The 22,641-nt window shown below is 44.5% G+C and overlaps 1 protein-coding gene across 1 annotated transcript; it reads right to left on the bottom strand.

Annotated features, from left to right (window-relative positions):
- Positions 1-25: 25 nt before the first annotated feature.
- Positions 26-19,615, bottom strand: LOC132780502 (disintegrin and metalloproteinase domain-containing protein 26A-like). Its single transcript, XM_067466211.1, has 6 exons — positions 19,456-19,615; positions 13,809-13,883; positions 7,432-7,476; positions 6,459-6,548; positions 1,939-2,208; positions 26-37 (listed from the first exon to the last, which is right to left on the bottom strand). Exons 1-6 carry the CDS (start codon positions 19,573-19,575, stop codon positions 26-28), a joined length of 612 nt encoding a protein of 203 aa, XP_067322312.1. The 5' UTR covers positions 19,576-19,615.
- Between the last annotated feature and the right edge of the window lie 3,026 nt (positions 19,616-22,641).

Raw genomic sequence — 22,641 nt, 5'->3', positions numbered from 1 at the left:
GGTACATGGAAAGCAAATGGCTGACCTACATTACCAGCTGCACAGAGAAAGAAAGGGAGGAAATAGAAAGGAGGAAGGTAGGATGCCATAAAGCAGTGGTGTGCAGGTACAGCTGTACCAGGAGCTCCAATTTTGTTTGCTTTGCACTGAATGTTTGTTGTAGTCCTAAGTTTCAGGGACTGTGCAGACAGGTGGCTTATTTTGGCTGCAATCATAGGGGCAGGCCACCTGTCAATTGTAGTTAGGTTCCCTGGTCCCGCCCCCCTTTTGGGTTTTAGAGGGAATAGGAGCCATTTTGGGTTCAGTCCACACAGAGAGGCCTTTCACACAGGACATAAAACCAAGAGCTCCTGTAGAAAGCTTCATCTTCTACAACTTGGCCGGGGAGAAAGATCCCATAGCTTGGCCGCGGATTATACAGCCTTACGGCTCCTTTGCTGAGGGACTTCAGTCAGCCATCACGGAAACCTGAACTCTTTTCCCCCTGGAAGTCTACAAAGCTCTGCTTGGTAAGGGTCACTCGCAGAAGCCAGACGCAGTTGGTACCGGGTGCAGGGGCTCCACGCCAACAGAGGCAAAGACAGACTGCCCAGATTAGAAGTTAAGGATTTCCCCATTAGTTACAGTTATGAAGATAGTGCCTGTTCCCTGTGGACAAGATTGAGAGAGAGTCAATAGGCTGTTAAGAAAGCCTTAAAGTACCTGTTTGTTTTCATTAATAAAGAACTTTGTTGAACCTTTGAGCAATCTAAAGACTCTGTTTTAAGGAAATCCAAAGGCCTTTAATCTGAGGCAGCCCGGGCGTCCTCTTGGGCACACAGAATTTATGTCCTGTCTATAGACTTATGCACAGGCCCAGTGTGCGACAGCACAAGTGGTTCTCAACCTTCCTAATGCCGCAACCCCTTAATACAGTTCCTCATGTTGTGGTGGCCCCCAACCAGACAATTATTTTCGTTACTACTTCGTAACTGTAACTTTGCTACTGTTATGAAGCGTCATGTAAATACCTGATATGCAGGATATATTTCCTTTCACTGGACCAAATTTGGCACAAATATCCCATACAACCAAATTTGATTACTGGTAGAGTTGGGTGGGGATTGATTTTGTCATTTGAGAGTTGTAGTTGCTGGGAGTTATAGTTCACCTACAACCAAAGATCATTCTGAACTCCACCAACAATGAAATTGAACCAAACTTGGCACAAAGAACTCCCAAGACCAACAGAAAATACTAAAAAGGTCTGGTGGGCATTAACCTTGAGTTTGGGAGTTGTAGTTCACTTACACCCAGAGAGCACTGTGGACTCAATCAATGATGGATTTGGACCAAACTTGGCACAGATACTCAATATACCCAAATGTGAACACGAGTGGAGTTTGGGAAAACAGACCTAGACATTTGGGAGTTGTAGTTACTGGGATTTATAGTTTACCTACAAGCAAATAGGATTCTGAACCCCACCAATGAGAGAATTGGGCCAACCTTCCCACACAGAACCCCAATGACCAACAGAAAATAATGTATTTTCTGATGGTGTTTGGCGACCCCTCTGACACCCCCTCATGACCCTCTCGGGGGTCCCGACCCTCAGGTTGAGAAACACTGCCATAAATGCAAAGTATGCAAGTGATAGGCTTGCCTTAGGATCACCAGAAGTCGTAAATGATTTCAAGGCACACAACGATATATATTAGCCCCGTGTGATCAAATGAAAAAATGTTTCAATAAGGTAAAGGTCAAGGTTTTCCTTTGACATTTAGTCCAGTCATGTCCAACTCCAGGGGTTGGTGCTCATCTCCATTTCTAAGCCGGCGTTGTCCGTAGACACCTCCAAGGTCACGGAGTCGGCATGACTGCATGGAGCACCATTACTTTCCCACTTCAGCAGTACCTACTGATCTCGAACATGACCATACAGCCCGAAAAACCTACAAGAACCCAGTGATTCCGGCCATTAAAGCCTTTGACAATACCATATGTTGCTTTGCAACAAAAGACGCCAGTCTTGCCTTTGCCAAAGAGAGCCACGCAATGCTTGTGGAGGTCGAGGCAGTTGCCGAGAAAGCAGCTGTTGCTGTCGCTACAAGGCATCCCATCCTGCTTGTAGACATCCACGGGGCATTCGGCAGATGTCCCGTTGCAGTATTCGGGGAGGTCACACTCTGTCACGGCTTCCCGGCACACAGTCCCCTCTTTGGAAAACTACAGGGGGAATCAGTGACAGATACGGTGAGTCTATCTGTTCTCCAGTGGCATAAAGATAAAACGTTTGTGTTTTCCTCCAGAAACCACTGTCAACCTAAGTGGCCAAAATCCTTTCCTTCCCTGGAATAACTCTTGTGTTCAGATCAAGGTGCTTGGAAATGAGGAGACAAAGCATGCAATAAATACAGAGGCTTAGAGATAAGGAGAGGAAAGGCAGGTGTATGCAAAATGATGTCATGGGAGGGATGGAGGACTTTTAAAGTGGTTCCTGCTGGTACAATTCTTGGTGAGAGCAACATTGTATTCAGGTGAAGAGCTCTTAGTTGTTGGTTGGATGGTGTATTTATTTATTTATTTATTTGGAGTGCTTCTACCCCGCCCTTCTCAACCCCCTAGGGGGGACTCAGGGCGGCTTACAAAAAAGGCACAATTCACAAAATACAATACAATATACAATATGCAATACACAAATTTACCATATAATATCAACAATTATAACTAATTAAAACAGTCAAACAATATACTAGCAGCAATAAAATCATCTTGTGGTCAATGTTCACCAATCCATAGTCCGTAATCCATCTAGCATTGTCATTATCCTTTCCTACTCTGGTCGTCATTGGTTGTCTTTGTCCATCTGCCAGCTTACCTGAAGGCCTGGTCCCACATCCAGGTTTTTAGCTTCCTTCTGAAAGCAAGGAGGGATGTTGATGTCCTAATCTCCCCCGGGAGTGCATTCCACAGGCAAGGGGCCACCACCGAGAAGGCCCTGTCCCTCATCCCCACCAGTCTCGCTTGTGATAAAGGTGGGGCAGAGAGCAGGGCCTCCCCCGCAGATCTTAAACTCTGAGGTGGGACATAGAAGGAGATACGTTCGGACAGGTACGCTGGGCTGGAGCCGTAAAGGGTTTTGTAGGTTAAAACCAGCACCTTGAATTGTGCTCGGAACTGGATCGGCAGCCAGTGGAGCTGGCACAGCAGGGGGGTGGTATGCTCCCTGTATGATGCTCCGGTGAGTAATCTGGCCGCCGCCCGTTGGACTAATTGAAGTTTCTGAACAGTCTTCAAAGGCAACCCCACGTAGAGCGCGTTGCAGTAATCTATTCGGGATGTAACAAGAGCGTGTGCCACCGTGGCCAAATCCGACTTCCCAAGGTATGGGCGCAGCTGGTGCACAAGTTTTAATGAATCCCTTAGCTAGCTGGCAAAAGCCTAAGGGAGTGGTGAAGCCACAGCATCCATTTTAGGAAAGGGAGAAAGGGAGAAGCCATCTTAGGTTAGATTTGCCTTAAGGAGGTGTGTTCTAGTCTAGGAGGGAAAATCAGAAGGCTAGGATTGGTTAGAAAGATGGGGATGGAGCCTAAGTGATCTAAAGGGGGAAAGTGTCTTTTAAACTGAGGTTTGAGGTCCCAGTTTGCCAGTGGGAGTTTGGAAAATGTAGAGAGAAGAAGTGTGGGGGGTTAGTGAGAGCAGTTTGGGTTTTGAAGAAGTTTGGGTCAGTCTTTTGTGTAGTATTCAGAATAGCTATCGAGAATATAGCTAGAATACTGTGTGGTCTGTTCATTTCCTAAGGAAGTCTAGTTCAGGATTTTGGCTAGATTCCTAAAGGGGATCTTTGGGAGTTACTTTCAGAGATTCATTTCCTGAAGTAATTTTCTGTGTTGAAACTTTTAAGACTTGTAACCCAGAGGTTTTTAAGATCTTTACTCAAATGCAGCCACAAGTTTTTTATGCCAATATTTTACTGAAACCATTAAGCATTTGTACCTGAATAATTCAAGCCTGTTCAATAAACATTCTTGTTATTTTTATCAACTTATACCAGCCTCAGTGTGAATACCTTTGTGGTCAAAACCTTATTCAAGTCAGCTTTTAACAGCCTCTAAGAAAACGCTAGTGGCACAGTGGGTGTTCACAGATCAAAACTGTCAATAATATCTCAGCCTGTTTACTATTATTATCTTTTGTAGAATCATTTTAAGTCTCTCAGTCCCAGTGGTTCCCAGTTCCTAGCTTTTAAATAGACAGTTGATTTCAACAACCATACTCTCTCTATATTTTAAGTGAAGTAGTCTGTAATGGTGGTGTCATCATTATATTTTGGCTGAGCAGTGTTGGGATTTTCTTTTTCTATATTACCCCGTCCATAAATTAAATTATTTAAAATCCTCTCTACTACTCAGCTGCATTGTTATAGATGGCCATCTGTTGGGGGTGCAATTTTCTTGCTTCTTGGCAGGGGATTGGACAGGATGACCCACAAGGCCTCTTCCAACTCAAGGATTCTGTGGTTGTATAATTCTATGATTCTGGGAAAAGCATTTCAAGAAGAATATGGAAGAAGAGCCACCAAAATTATCAAAGGTTTGGAAGCAAAACTGAATGAGGAATGGTTGAAGGAGCTAGGGATGTTTAGCTTGGAATAAAGAAGTGTTTCATGATAAGACACTTTAGCTTTTGCTGCACCCACCCATCCTATCTTTTCTGGAGGAACCTGGGCTTATAGCAATTGCTTGAATCTGAACTATTTTCTTTTCCAAAGTTTTTATTCAAAGCTGAGATTTGGTTTGCTGAATGCAGTAGCACAGCAGGTTAAACCGCTAGCTGCAGAAAAACTGCTGATGAGAAAGTCAGCAATTCAAAGGCACAGGTTGCGGTGAGCTCCTGCTGTTAGCCCTAGCTTTTGCCAACCTAGCAGCTTGAAAACATGCAAAAATGTGAATATAACAATAGGTACTGCTTGGCAACACAACCAGGAAGGTCTACAGACAACAGGTTCCTTGGCTTGGAAATGGAACAAGAGCACCTCCACATGGCCAGAATTGAGCATCACCTCCAGACACCGGAGATGGAAAGCGAAATCTTTGCCTTTGTTTGTGTATTGTGTATTGTGTTACATTGTTCACTGTATAAATGGCACTGGATATTTGCCTGTATATGCGTATACTGTAATCCACTCTTGAGTCCCCTCGGGGAGATTGAGCAGAATATAAATAAAGTGCATTATAATTCTATGGTTGAAAGTGCAAAATTACTTTTCCTTTAAAAAAAAGAATGTGTTTTTTTTTTTTGGGTGCATCTACACTGCAAGATGAATGCAGTTTGATCTCACCCAATGCTTGTCATTTGGTGAGGCAGCAGCTCTCTTTGACAGAGAAGATGTAGTGAATGCACTAACAGTTAGGCTTAGAGAAGCCTAGGAAGAAGTAGGACCAAGAGGTTCGGCAGCCATATTGGAAAGGGTGCCAGGGGGATCCATTTTAGTCACTCATTTCCTGAAGGGGGCATGTTTAGTAAAAGCAGCTTTGGAGGGAAATGAGAGAGGAATGTGATTGGCTAAGTTAGAGTGGCCGGAGCCTAACTTGGCAAAAGGGAAAAATTGTTTTTAAATCCCTGTCAGGAGATTGAACTTGGGTGTCGAAGGGAAAGGGTGTTAGGAGATTAGAGGGTTAGAGAGAGAGAAAGGCCTGAGTTTGGCCAGAGTTACTAGCGGGGATAGCTAGTAGGAAGTTAACAGCTATTAGGAAGATAGCTGGGGAGTAGAAAGATAGATCCAGGTTAGGACTATCTGTGCTGCTTTAAGAATTACTGTCAGAGAAACTATCCTGTCAGTATTCTTGTTTGGAGGGAGCAAGAAGTGTTTCTAGTTTAACTAAGTCAGAACTGCTTTATGTAACCACACACATTCAAGACAAATCTCTGAAACAGCCAAGCTTTGTACCTGAATTGTTCCTGCTCTTGTAAATAAACTTCATTATTTATTTTTCATTACATCTGACTCAAGTGTGCCTCTGTGCTTAAAGGTTCAAAGGCAGCTTTAAGCAGAAAACAAGGACTAAATGGTGGCAGCGTATGTTTTAAAGAACTATCTTTAAAAGGGTAGCTCAGAAACACAACCCTGAGGGCTAAAACCATCACACTTTCACAAGATACCCCAAGTAAGCCAAGGGCTTATCAGCGCTTCTAAGTGGGTGAGTGCCAGTGCACTTTCAAAAAGGGTTTTTTGGGCCAGGAAGAAAGTGCCAGTTTTCTATTGCAGCCTTTTATTTTTGGGGAATATTGTATTTCCCAAATAAAGTCATGCTACATTCGTTATAGAAGGCTAAAGAACTTGTAAAACTACAACTCCCATCATTCCCAACTCCCATCAACTCCCATCATTCCCATTGAGTCGCGGCATTTAAAAGTGGTGTTAAACTGTACTAATTCTTTAATGCAGATGCGCCCATGGTTGCTTTTTATCTCACCTTGCACTTCTTGCAGCAAGGTCCAAAAAGGCAGTCAATGCCTGGCTTACTTTTACAGTCGTCTTGACAGCAACCATTCCTTCGGCATTCCTGCAAATAAAGAGATTGTCATGGCACTAACTTCTATCAATACTGATCAATACTGTCCCTTAAATAACACTTCTAAAACAAAAAGATGTGTAACTAGTAGGCCTGGGTAACAATGGAAAAATGTGTTTCTAAAATCGATTCGTTTTTTGGGGTTTTTTGCATTTCGATATTTAAAAGAATTCCGAAATTTTCCTTAAAAAAGTTCGATATTTACGAAATTTCATAAATGGTAAAAAAATTACAAAACAATAACGAAACAATAACGAATCGATTTGTTAATGGCGGCCACGATCGCGCAATACGCTAAAAAAACTTCTGAAGCTTCCCTCTCCCTCTGTTGTTGACTGTTGGTGTGATATTATAATTTTTTTCACTAATTAAACAAAAAACAGCTATAAAATTTGCCCCAGACATGCGGAAATAATAACGAAACGACCTCAAACCAATAACGAAACGAATACATAACGAAATACGAAGCATTTATGAAACAACCATAAAACTTGCCCCAGACATGCGGAAATAATAACGAAACGACCTCAAAACAATAACAAAACGAATACAATAACGAAATATGAATCATTTACAAAACTATTTAAAAATTCGTTTTTAAAAAAAATTGCTCCAGAATGGTTCGTTATCGTTTTGTAATTAAAAAAATTAACGAATTATTAACGAATTACGAATTAACGAAACGAAACCTCCCAGCCCTAGTAACTAGCCCCCTTTCCCCAAAGATGGAAGTGGCTGCAAAATAATTACATTCTTGGAATATTTTGGATTTCCAAATAAGATTTCCAAAAGAGAGAAACCCAACGTGTATTTCTCATTTTAACATCACATTCATAGGCAATACTTATTTTTAAAAATTTAAAACAGAACTTACACTAAATCCTCTAAATGCTACATCAGCCTTTGATTCACCTTGTTCCTGTCAAAAGAAAGAAAACCCCGCTCTTATTACCTGCTCATTACAAATAATCATAGCAAAGGTTATCATAGAATCATAGAATCAAAGAGTTGGAAGAGACCTCATGGGCCATCCAGTCCACCCCCATTCTGCCAAGAAGCAGGAATACTGCATTCAAATCACTCCTGACAGATGGCCACCCAGCCTCTGTTTAAAAGCTTCCAAAGAAGGAGCCTCCACCACACTCCGGGGCAGAGAGTTCCACTGCTGAACGGCTCTCACAGTCAGGAAGTTCTTCCTCATGTTCAGATGGAATCTCCTCTCTTGTAGTTTGAAGCCATTGTTCCTTTGCGTCCTAGTCTCCAGGGAAGCAGAAAGGAAGCTTGCTCCCTCCTCCCTATGACTTCCTCTCACATATTTATAGATGGCTATCATGTCTCCTCACAGCCTTCTCTTCTTCAGGCTAAACATGCCCAGTTCCCTAAGCCGCTCCTCATTATTATTATTTTGTACACTTCGTAGAATTTTTCCAGACAGGGATTTTAATTGTCCCATCGCCTTGCCTTAGATTTAACAAGAAATCAAGCATTTGTAACCAAAGATTTTGTCCTGTTGTAGCCTGGTCAGATTCTGAGTGCTCAAAAGATGAGGAAGGGGATGCTGGGATAGATTCGGATTGGTTGGAAAACAATCCTTTTATTGAAGATAATTAAAAAAAAAACAGCAAAGTAAAAAATCACTTTAAAGGAATAAGTAAATCCAATGAGGTGAGAAGATAAGCAGGAGCAAAAATAGTCCAGGGTAAGGTTCAGCAAAGTGGACGAACACAGAGAGTGCTCACTAATGCTTCCTCTTCATCCTGGAAAGAAGTGACAAGTGGAGTGCCTCAGGGTTCCGTCCTGGGCCCGGTCCTGTTCAACATCTTTATTAATGACTTAGATGAAATGCTAGAAGGCAGGATCATCAAGTTTGCAGACGACACCAAATTGGGAGGGATAGCCAATAGTCCAGAGGACAGGAGCAGAATTCAAAACGATCTTGACAGATTAGAGAGATGATGGGCCAAAACTAACAAAATGAAGTTCAACAGTGACAAATGTAAGATACTCCACTTTGGCAGAAAAAATGAAATGCAAAGATACAGAATGGGGGGCGATGAGGCCTGGCTCGAGAGCAGAACGCGTGAAAAAGATCTTGGAGTCCTCGTGGACAGGAAGGTAAACATGAGCCAACAATGTGATGTGGCGGCAAAAAAAGCCAATGGGATTTTGACCTGCATCAATAGGAGCCTAGTGTCTAGATCTAAGGAAGTAATGCTACCCCTCTATTCTGCTTTGGTTAGACCACATCTGGAATACTGTGTCCAATTCTGGACACCACAATTCAAGAGAGATATTGACTCTAAGCTGGAATGTGTCCAGAGGAGGGCGACTAAAATGATCAAGGGTCTGGAGAACAAGCCCTATGAGGAGCGGCTTAAGGAGCTGGGCATGTTTAGCCTGAAGAAGAGAAGGCTGAGAGGAGACATGATGAGAGCCATGTATAAATATGTGAGAGGAAGCCACAGGGAGGAGGAGGGAGCAAGCTTGTTTTCTGCTTCCTTGGAGACTAGGACGCGGAACAATGGCTTCAAACTACAAGAGAGGAGATTCCATCTGAACATTAGGAAGAACTTCCTGACTGTGAGAGCTGTTCAGCAGTGGAACTCTCTGCCCCGGAGGGAGTGTGGTGGAGGCTCCTTCTTTGGAAGCTTTTAAGCAGAGGCTGGATGGCCATCTGTCAGGGGTGATTTGAATGCAATATTCCTGCTTCTTGGCAGGGGGTTGGACTGGATGGCCCATGAGGTCTCTTCCAACTCTTTGATTCTATGATTCTATGAAGACCATAAAAAAAAGTCCAGGAAACATTAATCCAAGGCATGAGTAGGCATTCCTACAATCCAAGGATTCAAATCATGAAACAAGAAATACTTAGACAAGAATCTTCCCAGCAAGACTTCCATGAAGGTGGAGATGTATGAATATGTTAAATGATGCCGTGAGGAAGAAGGAGAAAGTTTGCTTTCTGCTGTCCTTGAAACTAGAGCTCAATGGAGCCATGCATTCAAATGACAGGAAATCATATTCCACCTGAACTTCCTGATTGTAAGAAGAGCTGTTCAACAATGGAACTCTCTGCCTCAGAGTCTGGTGGAAGCTGCTTGCTTGGAGGGTTTTACACAGAGGTGGGATGGCCATCTGACAGGGCTATAGAATCATAGAATCCTAGAGTTGGGCCATCCAGTCCAACCCCCTTCTTCCAAGAAGCAGGAATGTTGCATTCAAAGCACCCCTGACAGATGGCCATCCAGCCTCTGTTTCAAAGCTTCCAAAGAAGGAGTCTCCACCACACTCCGGGGCAGAGAGTTCCACTGCTGAACGGCTCTTGCAGTCAGGAAGTTCTTCCTCATGTTCAGATGGAATCTCCTCTCTTGTTGTTTGAAGCCATTGCTCCATTGCGTCCTAGTCTCCAGGGAAGCAGAAAACAAGCTTGCTCCCTCCTCCTCCCTGTGGCTTCCTCTCACGTATTTATACATGGCCCTCATCATGTGTCCTCTCAGCCTTCCCTTCTTCAGGCTAAACATGCCCAGCTCCTTAAGCCGCTCCTCATAGGGCTTGTTCTCCAGACCCTTGATCTGCTCCCTCCTCCCTGTGGCTTCCTCTCACATATTTATACATGGCTATCATGTCTCCTCTCAGCCTTCTCTTCTTCAGGCTAAACATGCCCAGCTCCTTAAGCCGCTCCTCATAGGGCTTGTTCTCCAGACCCTTGATCATTTTAGTCGCCCTCCTCTGGACACATTGAAACATTCACACCTAGCTCCAGCAGACAAGAGTCCTTTGTCCCACCCTGGTCATTCCACAGATATATAAACCCCTTTTCCTATTTCCAATAGACCTTACTACCTCTGAGGATGCTTGCCACAGATGCAGGTGAAACGTCAGGAGAGAATGCCTCTAAAACATGGCCATATAGCCCGAAAAAACCTACAACAACCCACTGCATAAATAATGTTAAATGATGCCATGAGGAAGAGGGAGCAGGCTTGTTTTCTGCTGCCCTTGAAACTAGAGCTCAATGGAGCTATACATTCAAATGACAGGAAATCATATTCCACCAGAACATGAAGAAGAACTTCCTGACTGTAAGAAGAGCTGTTCAACAATGGAACTCTCTGCCTCAGAGTCTGGTGGAAGCTCCTTCCTTGGAGGCTTTTACACAGAGGCGGGATCGCCATCTGTCAGGGGTGCTTTGAATGCAATGTTCCTGCTTCTTGGCAGAATGGGGTTGGACTAGATGGTCCACATATTCACTTACAACTCTATGATTCTATTCTATGATTCTACATAGTCAGTGTAAACACATATAACACCGTTTAACTGCACTGAACTGCATTATATGAGTCTACACAGACCATATACAGCAGTGTTCTCAACCTGGGGGTCGGGACCCCTGAAGGGGTCGCGAGGGGGTGTCAGAGGGGTCGTCAAAGACCATAAGAAAACACAGTATTTTCTGATGGTCATGGGGATTCCATATGGGAAGTTTGAGCCAATTCTATCATTGGTGGCGTTCATAATGCTCTTTGGTTGTATGTGAACTATAAATCCCAGCAACTACAACTCCCAAATGTCAAGATCTATTTTCCCCAGACTCCACCAGTGTTCAAATTTGGGCATATTGAGTATTTGTGCCAAGTTTGGTCCAGATCCACCATTGCATGAGTCCACAGTGCTCTCTGGATATAGGTGAACTACAACTCCCAAACTCAAGGTCAATGCCCATCAAACTCTTCTAGTGTTTTCTGTTGGTAATGGGAATCCTGTATGCCATGTTTGGTTCAATGCCATAATTGGTGGAGTTCAGAATGCTCTTTAATTTAGGTGAACTATAAATCCCAGCAACTACAACTCCCAAATGACAAAATCATTTTTTAATTGAAGGACATACATTGGGTTGTTAGGTGGACTGGATGGCCTCAAGTATTTTCTGTTGGTCATGGGGGTTCTGTGTGGGAAATTTGCCCCAATTCTGTCGTTTGTGGGATTCAGAATGCTCTTTGATTATAGGTGAACTATAAATCCCAGCAACTACAACTCCCAAATGACAAAATCAATCCTCCCCCAACTCCACTAGAATTCACATTGGGTATTTGTGCCCAGTTTGGTCCAGTGAATGAAAATACATCTTGCATATCTGATATTTACATTATGATTTATAACAGTAGGAAAATGACTGTTATGAAGTAGCAACGAAAACAATGTTATGGTTGGGGGTCACCATGACATGAATCATAGAATCATAGAATCAAAGAGTTGGAAGAGACCTCATGGGCCATCCAGTCCAACCCCATTCTGCCAAGAAGCAGGAATATTGCATTCAAATCACCCCTGACAAATGGCCATCCAGCCTCTGCTTAAAAGCTTCCAAAGAAGGAGCCTCCACCACACTCCCTCCGGGGCAGAGAGTTCCACTGCTGAACGGCTCTCACAATCAGGAAGTTCTTCCTCATGTTCAGATGGAATCTCCTCTCTTGTAGTTTGAAGCCATTGTTCCTTTGCGTCCTAGTCTCCAAGGAAGCAGAAAACAAGCTTGCTCCCTCCTCCCTGTGGCTTCCTCTCACATATTTATACATGGCTATCATGTCTCCTCTCAGCCTTCTCTTCTTCAGGCTAAACATGCCCAGCTCCTTAAGCCGCTCCTCGTAGGGCTTGTTCTCCAGACCCTTGATCATTTTAGTTGCCCTCCTCTAGACACATTGAAACATTCACACCTAGCTCCAGCAGACAAGAGTCCTTTGTCCCACCCTGGTCATTCCAAAGATATATAAACCCACTTTCCTAGTTCCAACAGACCTCACTACCTCTGAGGATGCTTGTCATAGATGCAGGCGAAACGTCAGGAGAGAATGCCTCTAGTACAGTGGTTCTCAACCTGGGGTCCCCAGATGTTTTTGGCCTTCAACTCCCAGAAATCCTAACAACTGGTAAACTGGCAGGGATTTCTGGGAGTTGTAGGCCAAAAACATCTGGGGACCCCAGGTTGAGAACCACTGCTCTAGTACATGGCCATATAGCCCTTGAAACTAGAGCTCAATGGAGCCATGCATTCAAATAGCAGGAAATCATATTCCACCTGAACATGAAGAAGAACTTCCTGACTGTAAGAAGAGCTGTTCAACAATGGAACTCTCTGCCTCAGAGTCTGGTGGAAGCTCCTTCCTTGGAGGCTTTTACACAGAGGCGGGATGGCCATCTGTCAGGGGTGCTTTGAATGCAATGTTCCTGCTTCTTGGCAGAATGGGGTTGGACTAGATGGTCCACATATTCACTTCCAACTCTATGATTCTATTCTATCATTCTATATAGTCAGTGTAGACACATATAACACCATTTAACTGCACTGAACTGCATTATATGAGTCTACACAGACCATATACAGCATGGTTCAATGCTATATAATCCCAGGAATGGCAGAGAAGGCCTTGGAAAACTACAACTCTTTGGATTCATAGAATCCTAGAATCAAAGAGTTGGAAGAGACCTCATGGGCCATCCAGTCCAACCCAATTCTGCCAAGAAGCAGGAATATTGCATTCAAATCACCCCTGACAGATGGCCATCCAGCCTCTGTTTCAAAGCTTCCAAAGAAGGAGCCTCCACCACACTCCAGGGTAGAGAGTTCCACTGCTGAACGGCTCTCACAGTCAGGAAGTTCATCCTAGAGTTGGAAGAGACCTCCTGGGCTATCATCCAGTCCAACCCCATTCTGCCAAGAAGCAGGAATATTGCATTCAAATCACCCCTGACAAATGGCCATCCAGCCTCTGTTTCAAAGCTTCCAAAGAAGGAGCCTCCACCACACTCCAGGGCAGAGAGTTCCACTGCTGAACGGCTCTCACAGTCAGGAAGTTCATCCTAGAGTTGGAAGAGACCTCCTGGGCTATCATCCAGTCCAACCCCATTCTGCCAAGAAGCAGGAATATTGCATTCAAATCACCCCTGACAGATGGCCATCCAGCCTCTGTTTCAAAGCTTCCAAAGAAGGAGCCTCCACCACACTCCGGGGCAGAGAGTTCCACTGCTGAATGGCTCTCAGTCAGGAAGTTCTTCCTCATTCCATACCACTGAGCCACGGCATTTGAAGGCCCCATCAACACTGCATTATATGGTCATGTGGCCGAGAGATGCAATTCCACACCACGTCCCCATCACGCTGACAACAGAGGGATTACCACCACCATCATCCACGTGATAGGCAGAAAAGTCTACTTGGTGGAGAACGCCATTCCTGCTCTCTATTGGTCCTCGTACTTCATGCTGTTGCCTCATGGCCAAAGGTTGCGCGTTGGGTTTCATGAACAGACTCAGGATGCCTTCTCCTATGTCCTGAGGAAGGAAGGAGAAGAAAGACTGGCACTGTCAATCATGCACGATGATACACATCTGCCTCTGGCATGCAAACATAGGTCTGGGGTTGCACCACCACCTCCATATGAGCTGAGCCTGGCCATTCGGGGGGCCATCCTCCCTAATCCCCTGATACCCCACTTTCAAAGTGTCCTCCATTCTGTCCATTCCCTTCCTCTTCCAAGACTGCAAACTGAGGCCCAAATGCAAAGCAGTCTAATTCATTAAGAAAAGATAATAATAATAATAATAATAATAATAATAATAATATCACAGAATCAAAGAGTTGGAAGAGACCTCCTGGGCCATCCAGTCCAACCCCATTCTGCCAAGAAGCAGGAATATTGCATTCAAAGCACCCCTGACAGATGGCCATCCAGCTCCTGTTCAAAAGCTTCCAAAGAAGGAGCTTCCACCACACTCTCTGCCCCGGAGAAGGGGTTGTTTAATGAAGTTCAACAGGGACAAATGCAAGAGACTCCACTTTGGCAGGAAAAACGAAATGCAAAGAGACATAATGGGGGACGATGCCTGGCTTGAGAGCAGGACGTGTGGAAAAGATCTTGGAATCCTCGTGGACAACAAGTTAAACATGAGCCAGGAATGTGATGTGGCGGCAAAAAAAGCCAATGGGATTTTGTCCTGCATCAATAGGAGCACAGTGTCTAGGTCCAGGGAAGTCATGCTCCCCATGCTCTATTCCACTTTGGTTAGACCACACCTGGAATATTGTGTCCAATTCTGGGCACCACAATTCAAGAGAGATATTGACAAGCTGGAATGTGTCCAGAGGAGGGCGACTAAAATGATCAAGGGTCTGGAGAACAAGCCCTATGAGGAGCGGCTTAAGGAGCTGGGCATGTTTACCCTGAAGAAGAGAAGGCTGAGAGGAGACATGATAGCCATGCATGAATATGTGAGGGAAAGTCTTAGGGACGAGGGAGGAAGCTTCCTTTCTGCTTCCTTGGAGACTAGGACGCAATGGAACAATGGCTTCAAACTACAAGAGAGGAGATTCCATCTGAACATGAGGAAGAACTTCCTGACTGTGAGAGCCGTTCAGCAGTGGAACTCTCTGCCCCGGAGTGTGGTGGAGGCTCCTTCTTTGGAAGCTTTTAAACAGAGGCTGGATGGCCATCTGTCAGGGGTGCTTTGAATGCAATATTCCTGCTTCTTGGCAGAATGGGGTTGGACTGGATGATGGCCCATGAGGTCTCTTCCAACTCTTTGATTCTAGGATTCTATGAATGCAATATTCCTGCTTCTTGGCAGAATGGGGTTGGACTGGATGGCCCGTGGGGTCTCTTCCAACTCTTTGATTCTATGATTCTATGATTCTATGATTCTATGTGTGGTTCAGGCATCACCTGGAACAGCCCTGTGTCCAGTCCTGGGCCTTTGCAACTCAAGGAGATGAGCAACTCAAGGAGATGAGCAAGAAGGGAGACGTCAAAATGGTCAAAGGTCTGGAAGCCATGAATCCCTCAGAGGAGAGCCTGAAGGAGGTGGGTATGTTTAGCTTGGGAGAAGAGAAGGTTGGGAGGAGATGTGAGAGCCATGTGGAAATATATGAACATCTTGTGCTGGTACGGCTGTACCAGGAGCTTCAGCTTCATTTTCTTTCTATTGAGTGTTTGCATATATTCCAAGATTCCATGCATTTTGCAGTAAGGTGGCTTCCCTTGGTTTGCAATTATAGGGCCAATGACCTGTCTATCACTGTTAAGTTTTGGTTCCGCCCCTTTTCCAGGGCTCTGGGAGGGAAAGGGAACCATTTTTAGTTCAGTCTTATAGTGGAAAGTGTTGGGGTTCAGCCTGTGTGTGAACCTGAACCTGATTCTGGATGGCCATCTGTTGGGAGTGCTTTGAATGTGATTTTCCTGCTTCTTGGCAGAATGGGGTTGGACTGGATGGCCCAGGAGGTCTCTTCCAACTCTAGGATTCTATGATTCTATGATTCCATGATTGTATTTCCTGATGCAACTGAACAGGCTACTGAACATGAATTTGTCCCTGATGGTTTGGAAACTGTTGAAACTGTTAATTCTGAGGTCAGTGGCTTGGAAAGTGAAACTACGCATCCTGATGGGAATGTTTCTGAATCAAGCGGTGATAGCTCTCCAGAGGAGCCAACACCTGGGTTCCTTAATGAGGATAGAAAAGGACAGATTTGGAAAAACAGGAGTGAATCGCAGAGTCTGCGAAGGTCAAGCAGATTAAAGGAAAGGGAGGCCCAGGCTTCAAAGTCCGGAGGCATGTCCCGAAACAGTTTCTTTAGTTTTAAGTGTCTCTCCCCGGGCTCTCTCGTTAGATCAAGCATCGTTTAGACTGAGGCATTACCTTGGCAGATTTCCCAGTTCCCATGGCCTGCATTCCCAGAGGCTTCTAGTTTCCAAGTACGGTTAGTGAGATGCTAACAGGTTCCAGGTTTTTCTAATGTTGCTTTTGGAATTTTGATCTAGTTCATAGATATTCCTGACTGCTGAATTTTACTGTGGCTTTTTGGACTTTGTATTTTCCTCTATTTTGTAACCATTTTTTATCAATAAAAAAGGATTATTTTTTCCTACAGTCAAACGTGGTGGATTAATATCTTATGGTCTTGTTTCCTGATCTGGGTTCCAACAGAAAGCTTAGCTACAGGACATGGATCAGCTCCATCTGTAGACAAGCTTCGTTTCTCACAGCATCCGGAGGAAACAAATGCATCCGGGGAAACAGCTCCACATCTTTCGTGGAAAAGATCAACAAGAACTCCAGGTGGAGAATCTACAAAGCCTTGGCTGGTAGGTCTACTCAGGGAACCAGAAGCAATTGGAGCCGGGAGTAGAGCCCACACCAGCAAGCAGAGAAAGTAGATTGCCTGGGAGGGGTTAAAAAGGGTTTTCCTCTTAAAAGAAAAGAAACAGTTCACGAAACCAGTTACCTGTCCATTTGGGCAAGTTAAGAAGCATTTGTTTGACTTGTTGAAGATCTGAGAAGTGTTTGTTTAAATTGTTGAAGATCTAAGCAATGATAAAGGACTTTGTTAAACCTTTCAAGCATCTGAAGACTTTTGTATAGATCTGTCACTCCTTCTCACCTGTCACCAAGGAGGCTGTCCAGACCTTGAATCGGTGTCTAGCTGCTGTGTCGGACTGGATGAGAGCTAACAAATTGAAACTGAATCCAGACAAGACAGAGGTCCTACTGGTCAATCGTAAGACCGAACAGGGTATAGGGTTACAGCCTGTGTTGGACGGGGTTCCACTCCCCCTGAAGACGCAGGTTCGCAGCTTGGGAGTGATCCTGGACTCATCGCTGAGCCTGGAACCCCAGGTCTCGGCGGTGGCCGGGAGAGCTTTTGCGCAATTAAAACTTGTGCACCAGTTGCGCCCGTACCTCGGGAAGTCTGATCTGGCCACAGTGGTCCACGCTCTTGTTACAGCCCGTATAGACTACTGCAAGGCACTCTACGTGGTGTTGCCCTTGAAGACTGTTCGGAAACTTCAACTGGTCCAGTGAGCGGCAGCCAGATTGCTCACCGGAGCGACATTCAGGGAGCACACCACCCCCCTGCTGTGTCATCTCCACTGGCTGCCGGTTCAGTTCCGAGCACAATTCAAGTTGCTGGTTTTGACCTACAAAACCCTTTACAGTTCCGGTCCAGTGTATCTGTCCGAACGTATCTCCCTCTACGTCCCACCCCAGAATCTGAGATCATTTGGGGAGGCCCTGCTCTCGACCCCACCACTGTCACAAGTGAGGCTGGTGGGAACAAGGAGCAGGGCCTTCTCAGTGGTGGCCCCTCACCTGTGGAACTCACTCCCGGGGGAAATCAGGGCATCAACATCCCTCCTTGCCTTCAGGAGGAAGGTAAAGACGTGGTTGTGGGACCAGGTCTTTGGGCACCCTGACAATTAGATATGGAAACCAGATGGATAGGACCGAGAATTTGTGGAAATTGGAACTTAAACTATGAGTCTGCGAAACGCTGACCATCAATGAGGTTGGTATTGATTTTATTGCTTTATTGCTTTTATTGGTTTTATGGTTGTTTTTGCCGCTTATAATCACTGTTTTTTGTTAATTGTTACTGCTAAAACTGCTGTTTGTTAATTGTTGTTATTGTCCTTTGCTGTTACGTAATGCGGGCATCGAATTGTACCTTGCTTTTGTAAGCCGCCCTGAGTTCCCCTCAGGGTGAGAAGGGCGGGGTAGAAGCAACCGAAATAAATAAATAAATAAATTTGTATAGGAAAATCCTTAGGGCCTCTCAGCCAAGGCAACCCAGCTTCCCGCTGGGCACAAAGAGCACGTCCTGTTCAAAAGGCAATCATTATAGGCCCAGCGTGTGACAGCACACATCTGTCGTATTAAGGAGGGGATTGGGTGTCCCTTGTGGGTCTCTCCCAGCTCTAGGATTCCATGAGTCCAATGTGGGCTAGGCAAAACTACGGTGAGGTGGATCTGTAATTGGTTAAGTGGACGAACACAGAGAGTGCTCACTAATGCTTCCTCTTCATCTTGGAAAGAAGTGACGAGCGGAGTGCCATCTGCAGGGTTCCCCCCTGGGCCCGGTCCTGTTCAACATCTTTATTAATGACTTAGATGAAGGGCTAGAAGGCAGGATCATCAAGTTTGCAGACGACACCAAATTGGGAGGGAGAGCCAATAGTCCAGAGGACAGGAGCAGAATTCAAAACGATCTTGACAGATTAGAGAGATGATGGGCCAAAACTAACAAAATGAAGTTCAACAGGGACAAATGCAAGATACTCCACTTTGGCAGAAAAAATGAAATGCAAAGATACAGAATGGGGGACAATGCCTGGCTCGAGAGCAGTACGTGTGAAAAAGATCTTGGAGTCCTCGTGGACAGCAAGTTAAACATGAGCCAGGAATGTGATGTGGCGGCAAAAAAAGCCAATGGGATTTTGGCCTGCATCAATAGGAGCATAGTGTCTAGATCTAAGGAAGTAATGCTACCCCTCTATTCTGCTTTGGCTAGACCACACCTGGAATATTGTGTCCAATTCTGGGCACCACCATTCAAGAGAGATATTGACAAGCTGGAATGTGTCCAGAGGAGGGCGACTAAAATGATCAAGGGTCTGGAGAACAAGCCCTATGAGGAGCGGCTTAGGGAACTGGGCATGTTTAGCCTGAAGAAGAGAAGGCTGAGAGGAGATATGATAGCCATGGATAAATATGTGAGAGGAAGCCACAGGGAGGAGGAGGGAGCAAGCTTCCTTTTTGCTTCCCTGGAGACTAGGACACAATGGAACAATGGCTTCAAACTACAAGAGAGGAGATTCCATCTGAACATGAGGAAGAACTTCCTGACTTTGAGAGCCGTTCAGCAGTGGAACTCTCTGCCCAGGAGTGTGGTGGAGGCTCCTTCTTTGGAAGCTTTTAAGCAGAGGCTGGATGGCCATTTGTCAGGGGTGATTTGAATGCAATATTCCTGCTTCTTGGCAGAATGGGGTTGGACTGGATGTCCCATGAGGTCTCTTCCAACTCTTTGATTCTATGATTCTATGATTCCATGATTCTCCCCACTGAGACCCACCTCTTCGAGGCCGCAGTCGCAGTCCTCCCCTTCTTCGGTGACCTCGTTTCCACACTCTTTGTTCCTGAACGTTTTGGGGGGTTCATCGAGCAAACACTCTTTTCCTGGCTTTCGGATCATGTCGTCATAGACTTCCCGGCTGCAGTTGCTCAGTCTTGGGCATTCACTGGAAAAGGGAAAATTATTGTCACGCAGCACAGTGAACAGTGGTTATGGGATATATTATTTTTTAATTTATTACAGCCATTCATATCTTGCCTTCCCAGACAGAAATCCTCCCAAGGAAGCAGCAAGCTGAGCATAAACTCAATAATAAATAGATGATTACAGATAACAGAACTATAAATAACTATAAATAATGTTAAAGCATTGGATGATGAAAGGCATGAAAACTTTTCTCTCCTTTTATTATCTGTTCTTATTTGGAGTCATAGACTGATGCCGAACGGAATTAGTGTGCTGGAGCTTGCAGCCGGCATATTATTATTATTCATCACTAAGCTCTCTCGTTTGGCATTTGATTTTCCAAAGGTAATCAGCTCTGTATTGTCGAAGGCTTTCATGGCTGGAATCACTAGGTTCTTGTGGGTTTTTTCGGGCTATAGGGCCATGTTCTAGAGGCATTTCACCTGACGTTTCGCCTGCATCTATGGCAAGCATCCTCAGAGGTTGAGAAGGTCTGTTGGAAGTAGGAAAAATGGGTTTATATATCTGTGGAATGGCTGGGGTGGGGCAAAGAGCTCTTCTCTGCTGGAGCTAGGTGTGAATGTTTCAACTGACCACCTTCATTAGCATTTGAAGGCCTGGCTGAGCCTGGGAAAATCTTTTGTTGGTCTAGAGGCATTCTCTCCTGACGTTTCGCCTGCATCTATGGCAAGCATCCTCAGAGGTAGTGAGGTCTGTTGGAATTGGGACAATGGGTTTATATATCTGTGGAATGGCTGGGGTGGGGCAAGGAGCTCTTCCCTGCTGCAGTTAGGTGTGAATGTTTAGCTGAATACCTTCATTAGCATTTGAAGGCCTGCCTGAGCCTGGGAAAATCTGTTGCTGGGAGGTGTTAATCTGTGCCTGGTTTTTTCCTCTCTGTTGTTTAGCTGTTATAATTTTAGAGTTTTTAATACTGGTAGCCAGATTTTGTTCATTTTCATGGTCTCTTCCTTTCTGTTGTAGTCTGACATGGTGGTTGTTGGTGTGGTCCAGCATTTCTGTGTTCTCCAATAATATGCTGTGTCCAGGCTGGTTCATCAGGTGCTCTGCTATGGCTGACTTCTCTGGTTGAAGTAGTCTGCAGTGCCTTTCAGCCTGGACACAGCATATTATTTGAGAACACAGAAATGCTGGACCACACCAACAACCACCATGTCAGACTACACAGAGAAGCCATTGAAATCCACAAGAAGCATGTGGACAATTTCAACAGAAAGGAAGAGACCATGAAAATGAACAAAATCTGGCTACCAGTATTAAAAAACTCTAAAATTATAACAGCAAAACAACAGAGAGGAAAAAACCAGGCACAGATTAACACCTCCCAGCAACAGATTTTCCCAGGCTCAGGCAGGCCTTCAAATGCTAATGAAGGTGATCAGCTAAACATTCACACCTAACTGCAGCAGGGAAGAGCTCCTTGCCCCACCCCAGCCATTCCACAGATATATAAACCCATTTTTCCTACTTCCAACAGACCTCACTACCTCTGAGGAAGCTTGCCATAGATGCAGGCGAAACGTCAGGAGAAATGCCTCTAGAACATGGCTCTATAGCCTGAAAAAACCCACAAGAACCTAGTAATCAGCTCTGTTTGAACTCCGACTGGCCGATGGGGATTTCGCTTTGTCAGAATTACAACTTCTTTACAAAGAGCAGAATCCAGAGATGCATCCTACCCTTAAAAAAACCCTAAATCCTGAGGTTTTGGAAGTCTTAACAGGGAAGAAGGGAAAAGGGGAGAAAGACAGAGATAATGGGCTGGCCTGAGAGGTTTCCTGCCAAACCTGTTTTAGGCTTGGCAAATGATTAGATTAATCCTCCCAGGAATGTTTGGGGCTGGACTGGGGCTGAGTTTGGCTGAAAACCAGCCAAGCTCTAAAAATATGCTATATATTTATAGTTATTGTTATTAGAAAATTAGAAAATGATTAGATTAATCCTCCCAGGAATGTTTGGGGCTGGACTGGGGCTGAGTTCGACTGAAAACCAGCCAAGCTCTAAAAATATGCTATATATTTATAGCTATTGTTATTAGAGGATTATTAAAGAAGATAAGAGGATTATTACATTCATTATATTTTAAGAATGATTTCATATTAATGTTAAGTGTTTTTTATATAATTTATGTTTAATGTCTATGATGTTATATGTAGGTTAATTTATTGTTTTATGTTTCTGTTTGTGTATTGGATCTGGCATTGAATATTTGCCATCTTTTCTTGTGATCTGTGTAAAGATCCCTTACCTTGCCAGCCGGGGTGGCAGGGCCTAGGAAGAGACAGGCTAGGTAGTTTCAGCTTAGAAGGCCTGGCAGAGAGCTGCAGGAGCCATCTTGGTTTAGGGAAAAGCTCCAGTTCAGAGAGGGGGGAGTGGCCTAGGCCTGGGCCAGCCCTGAAACAGCCAGGATTGGTTTGTGAAAGGGGGGCGGAGTTAGACTGTTGGAGGGAAAGAGAGGAGCTTATTTTGTCAGTTCAGTTCAGTTCTGGTTGATGTTAGAGTGGGAGCAAGATTATAGAAGGCTTTTAGGAGTTCCTGTTAGGAATAGGCAGCTTGCCTGTAGTTTGCACAGCAAAGTAGGCTGTGGCAGACTGGTTACAGCTATTTTAGAGAAGAAATAGTTGGGTTTTGTATAGGAACTGTAACAAAGATAGAACCATTCTCTCATGCAACCGTTACGCTTTTTTTAAGAACAAGAACACTTTAAATTGTAACAGCCAAGCTTATGAAACTGCATTCACTTCATTCTGTAACTTTTACTTCAATAAACTTTCCTTGTTATTTTTAAAACTTAAGCCTGAGTCACGTGCCCTTTGTGGATTTAGTTCCTTTTCATTTTATTCAACCTCAACCTGTTTCCCTTCAAAGAAGCCCTTGTTAATACACAGTGTTTGGTGGTCCTAGAAAAGCCTTTCTAGTATCTTGAAATAGCTAGAGGGTTCCTGATTCATTTGATTTATGGTGGCAGCGAAGGTTTAA

Source organism: Anolis sagrei, chromosome 3, assembly GCF_037176765.1.
Source record: "Anolis sagrei isolate rAnoSag1 chromosome 3, rAnoSag1.mat, whole genome shotgun sequence".
Taxonomy (NCBI): domain Eukaryota; kingdom Metazoa; phylum Chordata; class Lepidosauria; order Squamata; family Dactyloidae; genus Anolis; species Anolis sagrei.
Note: the sequence above shows the minus strand (reverse complement) of the source record. Positions and strands in the feature narration are given on the sequence as shown.